At 28.2% G+C, this 13,197-nt stretch overlaps 1 protein-coding gene across 1 annotated transcript; it reads right to left on the reverse strand.

Moving 5' to 3' along the window:
• Positions 1-159: 159 nt before the first annotated feature.
• Tsp_02482 (1-phosphatidylinositol-4,5-bisphosphate phosphodiesterase classes Iand II) lies at positions 160-9,697 on the reverse strand. The gene is made up of 30 exons (XM_003378756.1): positions 9,655-9,697; positions 9,350-9,488; positions 9,254-9,314; positions 8,932-9,084; positions 8,448-8,704; positions 7,665-7,864; positions 7,449-7,598; positions 7,097-7,263; positions 6,950-7,029; positions 6,513-6,597; positions 6,362-6,458; positions 5,722-5,930; positions 5,509-5,593; positions 5,208-5,292; positions 4,890-5,014; positions 4,659-4,816; positions 4,306-4,479; positions 4,109-4,214; positions 3,890-3,994; positions 3,396-3,491; positions 2,768-2,899; positions 2,429-2,628; positions 2,064-2,176; positions 1,935-2,001; positions 1,626-1,801; positions 1,307-1,562; positions 1,201-1,221; positions 1,035-1,080; positions 460-560; positions 160-240 (listed from the first exon to the last, which is right to left on the reverse strand). The coding sequence occupies exons 1-30, from the start codon at positions 9,695-9,697 to the stop codon at positions 160-162; spliced, it is 3,768 nt and encodes a 1,255-aa protein (XP_003378804.1).
• Positions 9,698-13,197: the final 3,500 nt, after the last annotated feature.

Genomic DNA, 13,197 nt, shown 5'->3' on the forward strand with positions numbered 1-13,197 from the left:
TTGAAAGAATATTTACAAGGTTAATGGAACAACATTTCATATTACTTTCGTTCTTTTTTCGACAAAACATTATAATAGCAGTATTATTATTATTATTATGGGAATGATAAGTGCAAGTACAAAATGAAAAATATTTTGACTTGGAATAAAACGTTTGCATTATATAAATAATATATTGTCGTAATGATGAATGTTCTGGTGATACTGTGTTGCAGATACACCAAAACTCTGTTCAAAGTGCTAAATAATCAAACATAATGAATGATGATGATGATGATGATAGATAACGAGTTACATTTTTGTTATTTATAGTATAATTTTAGGGAAAAAATTTTCTCACATCAGTCAAACATTAATATCAAATGCATAGTTTAAAAAATATCAAAAAACAAAATAATTGTAATAATGCATTTATGCACGATATGAAAAGCTTGTTTATTATGAAAAAAATTCTCTAACCTGATAACATTTGCAGACACTGTTCGTTAATAATGCTGTTTGTACAAACAAATTGACGTTCATTGCGCTTCGGTGTTGCTTTGCTGCTGCTTGCTTTCCGACTACACATTGTTCACAACATTACAGTGCAGTAATAAAAGTCGAATTAATTATCACCGCTTCAATTTCTCAAGCAGACTAGATAAATATTAAAATTTGCATATATGAAAGAATGAATGAATATAAATCAAGTGCAAAATGTTGGTTATGAACAACAATAACAATGATAATCAAATTTCATTTTAATTTACTCGAACACCGATAATGAAAGTAAACAATAAAATGCACACCTCAGAAATGGCTGAAAATTGGATAAGTGAAATTAGTGGATAAAATTTAATGAAATGTAAATAAATGTCTTTAATGTGTTTCATGAGCTGAGCTTCAAAAATTTACCTTAAATTACACGCTATAAGCATTTTCATTTTCATGTGCAAAATAATATAAAAATACTTTCAGAAAGGCATCAGAAACACCAAAAGAAAGAAAGAAAGAAAGAAAAAAAGAAAGCTAAAATCAATCTTTTGGCATTATACCAGTGGATATTTTTTCTTCATATTCTGTTTGCAAATTAGCCATTCTCTAAAAACAGAAATTACTAAATTATTACTAAATTCACTTATTGCAATAATGGTAAAATAATAAAGAATTTTCAATAATGAACACGATTGAACTTGTCAATTATTCATTGTTTTGATGAACTTTTAAATTGAAGTGATGAAACTGAATAAATTTTAAAAATTAAAACAACAACAACAATATAGCTAGCTATCGTATAAAATTATAAAAATTGAATAGCAAAAAATACCGTTTCAAATTGCTTAATGCAATTTCTTTTCAATTCATCATGTGAATTGACAATTTCATCAGCACGAGATGCACGAATAGATTCCAATCTTTTACGCAATTCCACGCCATTTTTAATAAAACGTTCTTCGGTTTCTCGTTTCAGTTTACCCAATCGGCCATCCACATTGGAATTTGATGAACCGATCGACTGAATTAAATTTTCCATTTCCATTTTACGCTTTTCCTGCAGTGCATTCATTGAATCTTCCACAGTTCTGAAAGTGCTTGAATTGAAAAAAAAGAAGCATCAAAACATCAATCATCCATTTACAACCAACCTTTCATATATAACATTCAACATTTGAATATTCATTTTGCAAGAATGGCCTACAAGTTTCATCAATTGATCAAACAGAGCAATTTCCATATTCTTCATCAAAAGCCACTGCTGCTTCCAATGTTTCGAACACAGCATCTCCATAGGAGTCAAATTTGGACATTTCGAATCTGCCAGCTGAAGAAAAGTACTCATTAAGCTCAAATTAAGCAAAAACATACAACTGAACTGAATTAAAGCAAAATTAAATATGCAGCATTGATTTTCAAATAAAAAACACAAACGCAAGGTAAATTTTTTTATACTAAACTGTTTCATTTGAAGCACCAGATGATCGACTGACAAAATGTGATTCTTGGGAACCCGTTGAAAGTTTCCTGAGATAAAATTATAACCGTCTCTGACAACAACAACTGAACAATTTCATCATCAAACATACCTGGGAATGCAAGCGAAAGCTTTTTGCAAAGTAGACACATCTACTTGACGAGAAAAAGACGACTGAATATCACCTTCCCCTTTATTAGTCTTCTTTTGCAACGCTGACCGTTCCTGTGTACAAAAAAGCAAAAATCAATATTGCAACCGCCATCAGTGAAAATATAGTTCTATATATATATATATATATATATATAACATTATAAACAAACAATTTTTACCATTGCAATTAAAAAATAGTCTCATTATATTATAATATAACAGAATGTTTCGCTTTTCGTTTCTAATAATTAAACATTTTAGCATGTAAATATAAAATATAATTAGAAAATTCAACAAGAGTACATAGTTAGAAGCGACAGTTACTTTAGCATGCTTGCTCTGCAGATTCTCTAAATCTTTTCCAAACTTTTTCCGAAGTTTAACATATTTCGCATTAGCTTTGAGCATGTCTTCCGTAGGAGTTTGAATTGTATAACTTTTTAATAGAAGACTAGGTAGGGGTGTAGAAAAGTCAAATTTTCGATCAGAGGATGTCGGCAAATCAGCCAACATTTTTGTCAAGTCTGAATAAATTCGATGGTCTAAAAAAATTACTCAAAATGACACTGCTCATACATTGAAAAAATGTTTCATCTCAAATGGTGAAATATAAATTTCAATACATAATCATATTCACTGGAAAAGATTAATAATTGATCATACGTTTCAGAATAATAGCCCCTGATGAGCGACTTCTTTCTAAAACGGGGCTTGGAATCATTTTGGACAAAACCGGCATGCAGTTTTTTCTTTTCGCTTCTTCGAAAACATTCGAAACACCACCATTGAAAGATTCTTAAATTAAATTACATATATTATGTTAATTCTCTTTTTTTCCATATTATTTTTTTATATTAACTTACTTTCATGAAACACATTGGATGACACTTTGGAAAATAAAAAGCATAAACATTCGTTATCAGTTTACAGATATTATTCAAATAGAAAAATAATAACCAAGAAGGATAAATGTTTTCACTTTTACAAAACAAATATCATCATAACATAATTAAATACATCCATTATTCAGTCAGTTTTACAAAAAAGTACAACAATAGAATTTATTGTAAAGTTTACATAAATCATAAATCGATATTAAAGGTTAAATTCGCTTCATTTATCCACAAAATGAACAATTCATCATCGCCTGATGCAATATGTTGCAATGGGATTATATTTCTAATGAACTAAGAAACAAGAATTTTTTTTAATTTGTAGATATATACAGGAAAAAATATTATTAACTAAATGAACAAAGAAAAACAAAACTAAATGTAAATTTCATAATTACCCATTTCCTCATCTTCGATCATCTTTTTCAACAGGGATTCTCGATTTATCGCTGCTTTGGAATATTGAATAGGGTTCGAAAGGGCATCAGCAAAAGCTACAAAAATTCTTTTAACACACATTTCAGGCAATAATAAATAAACATTAAAATAAATAAATAAATAAATTAATTAATTATTAATTAATTAACAACAAAATATACAATAGCCAAAAAAGCGGTATATTTAATCAAATATGCATTATTCGAATTTGAAATTGCAAATAACAATGACAAAAATGTTCAGCTCACTGTATTACATGTTATAGGTATTTCATCATGTTAATTTTACATTTAAAAATGTCCAGATAACAACACTGCATGCATGCTTCATTCAAATTACAAATTTCCATTTAAAATAAATCAGAAACATACACACAAAAGTAATATTGAAAAAAAACAACAATAGAAAATAAAATATTTATGATTCAATTCCTTTTCATATTTTATCTACGTACCCAAATGAATAACAGGAACAAAGTCAGTAACTTTGATATGTACAAATAACGTTGCCATTGACAGAGGTTTGTTCATTGCAGATTTCAGACCAATATGACGATATCCTGAAACAAAACTCGTTCATCATTTTATATCATTGATCATTTTTACTTTTAAAGGTATCAAAATTGATTGTTATTTATTTTCAATTTGGCTAATTCCACTAACAGTTCATTCACCTGGTCTAAGGCCTACAACTGGTATCATACTGTGTCCAAGAAATGTAGCTCGATTGCTGTATTCGAAAACAACAAATCGAACGGAAGCAGCTTCTGGTAATATAACCTATAAGAACATTTAATTAGTTAATACCTTTTCATCAATTATCATAAATAATATAATAAATATAAAATAAAAAATTAGGCAAAAAGAAAACCTTCTGAAATTCAAAAGGCTTCGTATCAGCATCTAAATAAACAGGATTGATTCCATTATTCTCAACCAGCTTTGTGCGATATCGTTTACGGACGCAATCAGATGGAATTCCACACATTTCTACTTCAACAAAAGTATTTATCTTGGATAAAGACAACAACTGACCAGATATTATCTAAAAATTGAAAAAGTTGAATAATTTCATTTTCTGAAATTTCATTAACACTGACTAAAAAAATATTCCATTGATGATGTTCTCATAAAAATGGTATACACAACGACAAAACCTTGAGTTATAAAGTTGTCATTCGTTTATACAAATTATTTAATTGTACACTTTTTCATATGTCTCACTTGGATAGTTACTGAATTTGTAACAACATTTTCAATGGCACCCTCTTCCAATGGATCAAATGTTTTTCCAAATTCACGCATACATTTCGGCTTCAACAGATATCCACTACGACCGTTCATTTCGAATTTTCCCAAGTTTATTTGCATTGGAGGTGTATCTAAAAGATGCAATGAAAAAATAAAATGAATAAAATACACACTAAAATAAAATAAATGTGCGTCATAAATTACCCAAAGTTTGAAAATTAAGAGCAACCAACTGGCAACCAACACTCCAAAATATTTGCGGGGCATAATTGCTAGAGTTCATCCTATTTCCACGTGGATAGATTCGTGTACAACGATGCTTGTTGTAACTGTAAATGTGTGAATATGATACAATTACAAAATGTAACACATAAAGTCATCTTAACTCAAGTTTACCACTTATATAGCACTTATACACTTATACAACAGCAAATTGTCAATATACAATTGCAATGCAACTTGTAATTCTTTTTAGTGTAAAAAACGGATAAAAGTCATATCAAGTACATTGTGTGTGCTTACTTTATAAAGCTAGTAACATCTTTTTGCATCATTTCGTATCCTTTCACCTCTGAAAACGAAGTAACCTCATTGCTAAAATTTCTGCCTAAATGCAAAAAATAATTATTTATTTAATAATAAACTGAACTCATCAAATTCAAGCATTAGAATAGTAATGCATTATCAATTACCAGAATAATTATTTTAAAGAAAATTCATTCCGCTTATTAATTGATGAAAATATATATTTTAGTATTTAAATTTGCGTTTCATTTAACTATCTTTTATTTCATTTAAAAAAAGATAATAACTTTTTGCTTACTAGCACTGTCTTCAAACGATTTAAATTTCGTTGCTTTCATGTAATTTACTAACGCTGATAATTCTTCAGATACCTCTAAATTTTTCTGAAAACCATTAAGCAACATATATATATATATATTGTTGATACAGACACAACACACCATATATATATATATATATGTCAAAAATAAAAAAATGACCAACTTAACCAATTCATTCAACCAATTTATACCTTTGGTTTACCGGTTCCAAAAGTGTAGTCTTCACTCTCCTCATCATCAGATATTGATTCCGTGTTGGATACTGCACTTTCGGTTGATTTGTCATCATCAACACTAAGTTGTGTACGTGATAAATTGCCAATTTTGTTCAGTGTCAAGGTGCTTGCTGATAATATAAAATCTCGGTCGACACTGGTAGCATTAGCTTTACTTCGACGACCTGGAATGCAAATTTATATGTCTCTGAAAACAATGATAAATTTCAAACATATATATTAAAGCAATTGCAATAATCACGACAAATTTACAGCTCGATCATTTCATTCGTCAACAGTACAGCTGCGTGCGCATAAAAAATAAATCTGCCACCATCACAATTGAAGCAATTATATACTAATCATATATATATATATATATGTTAAGTTATTAAAATGAAAAATGAAAACTGCTATAATTTAAAAACAAACTCTTCAAATATTTTAAAAATCAACTGATTACGCTTCACTTTCTGTAGAAAAACACACTTTTCAGTTCCAGTTGTTCATTTAGAATCGCATTCTGAACAATTCTCTTGCTTAGTATTAAAAATTATTCTATATTGATCAAATTCCTCTGTGTTGTAAAAATTTCACTTCATTTAAGTCAAATTACCAATGCTTCCTTTTCCATCTGCAACACTTCGTCGACATTTAATCAATATCTTCCCTTGAAGAGCATTCGGTGAAGGCAACGGAACACCTGCTTCAATCTAAACATATCACTTTTCAAAACAAAATTATAACAATGATATAGAACAACAAACCTTATTACTTGAAAGTGGTTCCATTAGCAGTCGATCTCCAAAAATCTCCTTACAAATTTCAGCAACTTTTTGTTGATTTTTCAAACTGATATTGCAAATATATAAAATTAATAAAAGCGTTGAACAACAATGCAAAATCAATTCCATATTACATAAATTCAATTAAATTTACAATAACAGAGCACAGTTTTATGAAGAACTATTCAACATTGAATACAAGTGAACTAATTCATAAATAATTACAGTCAATTATATACATTTATCATTTCAATATCAAATAAATTGAAAATGAAATTTCTACTAAGTTGAAATTATTTTCACTGTATACCAAAGTATATCATTAGAGAACTTTTCATTTTTACCAATAAGTATCAAGCACAATAACAAAGTTATTCAATAATAAACTGTTCAACTGAAAAAAATAAAAAACAGTTTACCTGCATCGAATTTCCAAAGAAAGAATAACGGGATACAAAGATGTCTTAAAAGCAGAGTCGGCAATAGCTTCCAGTACATCCTAATTTTAAACACAGTTCAGTAAAGCTATTTTCAAAAATCAGAAGCATCGACTTGAACAAAGTCACCCTTATCGGTATTTCTGGAACCATTGTAACCAACGGGGGACCATGAGTTATTACAGGATCTCCGTTTTTTCGATCCCATATGTCCAATTCCACGCATCTGCAGCCGGAAATCAAAACTTGCCTATACATTTCAGCACTGCATTTAGCTTGAAGACCAACTTGCGGACCTAATTTTAAATAATAACCATATATTTAATTTAAAAATGTAAAATTTTTTATAAGCAGCAACATAAGATTTTTATAATAATACATGACAAGAGCAACGAATTAATTCAGTATCACAAAAACAACTGCTGAAAATACAGTAAACTTCATAAACAAAAAAAAACAAAAACTCAAGTAAAAAATTTACCTGTTAAATAAGTATTATGTGAACTGTTGATCATGTAATGCGCAAGTGGCTCGTTCATTTGCTTCTCTTGAACAACTAAACAATCTTCATTACATGGCAGACTATCTTCACTGAGTAGAAAATGTAAAAATCCCATAAATGACAAACGTCCTTAATAAACAACAACACAAACAAAAAAATTGTATCTGATAAAACAATATCCACTATTGTACTTACTGGTTGATTTAAGATTCTTCTTGATTTCATATTTTTCGATCAACGTCCGTGCATTTTCCAATGTAAAAGGAGGAAACAAAAGTTCGTTCAATCTTGGATCACGTTGATGCCTATTTAGAAAGGCACAAAATTCTCTATCATTCAACGTAGACATCACCTGCTCGTCTTGGCTAGTCAGATTTCCTTTCACTTCAGCGCAACTAAAACAATTTCACTATGATTTTAAATAATAATGTGAACTTCTTTTTCCAAATCTCAACTTTAAACTGCAAATTCTACACTATAAAAATTAAGGTTCAATTTTATACTTTTTTATTTCACACTTTAATAATTCTTTTTATAAATATAATCAATTTCAAGCACTTTTCAAGTACAATATCAGTTCTTCATAATGTTATCATTTGAATTGTCTGTTAACTGTCAAAATGTATTAAAAAATTTTTAATGGAATTCAAGAATTATTTAAATTTTCAATCCTTGTAAAGGAATAAAATTTAACTTTGTCAATAAAATGCCGGCTAATTTAAGAAACAGTTTAAGAACAACGATCCTAATATAAAATTATTTTCACGCAAAAAACTTAAAACTAAACAAACTGAGAAAAACTGTAAAGCTATTTTAATCTTATTTATTTATTATTTATTTATATTTATGAAAAGTTATTTATAAAGTCAAATTAAACTATTTCAAAACATATTCCCTTAATATCACCAAACTCACATATTGGAAAATACTTCGTCAACTTCGCGTCGGCATGTTAGACAAGTGTAAAACAGAAAAAACCGCTCTTTGCTCAAATCATCCATCTTCATAACCGTCAAATTGATGTTTTCCAATAATCCACTGTCCACCATAGCTTTTTCAACAATCTTACGATCATCTTTGTTTAAAGCAAATAAATTCAATACATCTTTAGTAGGAATTTCATTCGTGCCAAAACAATAACGCATTTTCGCATATGCAACGTTCAAATAATCCAAAACGCAGCCATTACGAAACAATACATTGCTAGCTCGGCGAAACAATTCTTCAGCCCAATTCTATGTAGAAACAAGAAAAATTAAATATATTCCAACATAATTATGCTATTTCTACATATAACTGATAATATATCGCAATTATGTTGGACATTTTTTAACGCACAAAATATAAATTTATTACCTCTGAAATTCTTTAATTTATAATAAAATCGCTTACTTTATTTTGTCTCAACTTTAATATTAAGACTGAAAATTGAACAAAATAAACAAAATATTATTATTATTACCTGAGCAGATTGTGAAGATGAAGCGAGAAAAATGTGAAATCGAAGATCGATGAACGTGTCGCCAGTAACAATTGTTAATAAACAGTCTTCAAAAGATGAATTCGTATTCAAAAGTGACAAAACAGCTTTGTGATTTTTCCATTTTTCCATTTCCTGAAAGAATCATTTTGTCCTTCGTTATTGATAAGCAAAAGTAACTCTAAGCAAATTATTAATATATGTAAAACAAATAAATACCAAACACATAAACATATGTATTTACACGGTTGATAGCAATAAAATTACAATAAATAGCCATCAAAAAAGTAAATAGTTGAATAACTACGCGTGAAATATGTAATTTAACATCGATACGGCTTTCAACATCGTAATTATGTATAAAACTTCAAATTAAATTAAATTAAAATTAAACTGAAACATCGTTATCATGCAACTGCAATCTGAACCAGCAACAAATACACTTGAATGCACGGTATGTTTTATCATACCATACAATATGCGCATACCTTTATTACTTTTGCGCTTTTCCCATGTCTGCTGTCCAAAATATCCAGAATCTCAATGCATTCAATTTCCTACAAGTAAAAATATTTCACTGCTATTTATCAAAAAGTTAACAAATAAAAAAATTAGAAAATTAACAGGTTTTTATTAACATTTTTCAATTTGTTTCAAAAAATTTCTATACTGGCAAAACTTTTAATTTCAAATATTCTCAACAACTAGCCCATTCATCCCGTAGCCCTTTCTGATTTTTATTCCACATTTTACGTTTTTATTATATATCAAATAATCCCATTGCTTTTCATCAGCTGACTAGCATACTGTACAATAATAATAATAATAATAATAGTAATAATAATAATAATAATAATAATAATAATAATAATAATAATAATAATAATAATAATAATAATAATAATAATAATAATAATAATAATTGCCCATTTACTTGTAAAATGTGATTATGATATTATGATATTTTTATTATTATTATATTCGCCATTTTGCATGAATATGCATGAATTTAAATTCAAAGTCATTTCACATGCATAGATTGAATAAAAACAAATCGAACCGTTAGTTGAATCTCGAATGAAAACATTTATTGAAAATGAAGTCGATTTATCATTCCAGATGATGAACTTTATTATAAGCTATGGAAAATATTACATTTAAATATCTTCCACATCAATGACAACGCCTTCATTTTTGTGATTCATTCAATATTGTATAGTAAAATTAATTTAAAAAACAACACACATTTACAACAAATAGAAATTAAGGAAAACAATATTTGATTATTAGTAAGAAAAAAACTTATAACTTTACCAAAGTAGTCGTATCACAAAAATACATGATAACACCATCTGGGTCGAGACGCATTAATTGAGTTGATTCGTTTGCAAGACATCCAGTCTAAAATATAAAAATTAAACTACAATATCATAAATAATAGCATTAAAGTATGGAGTTATTACATACTTTTTCATGTAAATAAATAATTTAAATATTACTATACCTGCAATATGTTCTGTTCTCCTTTGGTTAGTTTCACATGCAAAATTTATTGTAAATCAAAAATATTATAAATTGTTGAATCTTGAGAGTAATTAATTTGCAATTTGCAATTGCCCAACACTGAACTCTGCTTCAAATCAATTCACTATTTATTCTTACCTTAATTAATCATCAGTAATATTTAATATACGCTAAACAGTCAATCACTTTTGAGTATTCTTTTTCATAAAAATATACTAAAATTAAAAAAAAAGAAAGTTAAAGAAAAATATATTTAAATACATTCAAAACGGCTAAAATAGCTAAAAACATTCTCATGTAGAAAATAATAAACTTCAACTTTTAATACTGAAATACGGAAAACGTGCTGCTCCATAACAAACCTCGTCGAACTTTAAAAACAGTTCTCCTTTTATAAATTTTTCATCGACAGTTGCAAAACTCCTTCCAATCATGGTCATTTCAGTAATATTTGCTGAAAAGAAGAAAATTTAAAATTCAACAATTAAAACATTTTAATAATATTAATAATAAATTTAAGATAAATTTGTATACTTACAACGCAGACAGGTTAATTTTCACTTTAGACATTGAACAGTGAAAATTAGTTAGTCAGTTAGTTGTCTCTGCTTTTGAGTGGCAAGCAAGAAAATGGAAAAATTATTAAAATGTCACGTCTAATTTTTAACTCAAAATCGTTGATGACAAAAGGAAAATTTTAAAGCAAAATGATCGTTGAGATGGCTAATTACAAGCTGAAAATTTCATGCAGTGTTGGACACGCCAGGCAGCTGAGTAGGAGAAAATCTTTTACTGGCTTTCAATTGGCTAACTACCACTGACGGCTTCTGCTCACTATTTCTCTCCCCCCCCCCTATTTTCTCTCTTTATTACTCTGTTTTTTTCCATTTTACTATACCATTGGCATTTCACAAATCCTGTATGAACATTCAAATGCTATATCCAAAAGCCGATATAAATTCAAATGCAGACAAACACTGACGCCTGTTTTGCATGAATAGAAGGCAAATTAGCCACGATCACCAAGGCACTTACTTGAGTAATAAGCATACTGCTTTGTACTGGCATTGTCAAAAATAATGAACATTGTGCAACAAATGCACTTGTCGCTTTACGTCATGTTCCTCTTCTTCTTCCTGCTCTTTTTTTATTCTTCTTCTTCTCCTCTGATGTGCTATACATCACGAACTCTCTGTTGGGATGTGACAAGCTTTTTCTTTTTCTTCTGTGTCTGGTCACTCTTTAAATAAAATAAACGAAAAATAAAAATTCAATAGCAATGTCAGCTTAACTTCAAATTATCTATACAATTTATAAACAATAATAACATCACTTCAATAATATTTCAAATTTAAATAAAGAGAACTAATAACTTGCCATACATACATAGAAAAATATAATTCAATCAATTTTATACTACAGACTGAATATATGCTGCATAAAAAATGTAAAAAATGATTTTTATTTGAAATTTTCACTCCCAAATGCTTTCAACAAACAACAAATCAACATGACAATATTTCACTGATTTCCGCTGATAATGAAATGAAATAATAAATATGAATTTTCACTGCCAAAACTTTTTTTCTCTACTACACTGACAGTTCAACACGTTACAACTCTGTTTTCTTCTTTTTTCTTCTTAATAAATACTTTTCCAATTATTAAAAATAATTAACTTCAAGAATATCACACTGCCAGTATAATAAGTAAAACAAAGCAAAGCACAAAAGCAAAATAAACATTACAATTATATATATATATATATATATATATATATGTATATAATGTAAGAACTTCAGCTGGACCAATTTTTCACAGATAGCCTTCGCATATTATTCGAAAAATACAAATGCAAACAAAAGCAGTACTTTTTCATGTTTCCTGTTATGAGTTTTCAATTTCAGCATTTATTTATCATAAAAAGAATAACTTACATTATTATTCATTTATTTGTAAATAACTTTTTATAATATGATTTAAACCTGCAAAAAAACCAGTAAAAATTTAAATTTAAAATCAACTACAATTACTACAACAGTTTCAGAATTTCTCAAAAGTTTTACTTTATGAACAATTTACATTATTCATTCACAAAGCATATAATAATATTCTCGATTTGGAACAAATTTACAAAACTTAACAGCTACGAAATGTTCGAATTCACGCAGTTATTAACAGAACAAAACAGCTTTACGGGAGATTATTTAAGGTAAATAATAATAATAAATCATCACTTCCACTCATGAAAACAAATATAAAGCAACAAAACGTAAAATACAATAATATTTCTTTTCTTTTTCTGTACAACAAAACAACACCTCATTTATGCAAAGAGAACTGAACCTCCACGAGTTATCATCATCAGAATAAATTAATTGACATTTGGTCATTACTGCATTTGTGGCACTTGGTCAACAGTTAATGTCGTGCCACTTGATGATGAACAAAAAATTTCATAAAATTACTTTTCATAATAGTGGAACTGTTAAAATAGATTGTTCAATTGTGCGCATGCAGTACAACTTTTACGCTAGTTAGACACAATTCAACAAATAATGATTTTTCATACATGAAAAGAAAGGATTTCTTCAATGTCAATCAAAGCAGAAAAATCTTCACATTCCAGCTTCTTGTTTTTTTTTAAATTCATGCTTTAATTAAAAATTCAATCTTCAGAATTCATCTTCACATTATGACAGCAATAAATTTTCTAATAGGAAA

Source organism: Trichinella spiralis, assembly GCF_000181795.1.
Source record: "Trichinella spiralis strain ISS 195 chromosome Unknown Scfld2, whole genome shotgun sequence".
Lineage (NCBI taxonomy): Eukaryota > Metazoa > Nematoda > Enoplea > Trichinellida > Trichinellidae > Trichinella > Trichinella spiralis.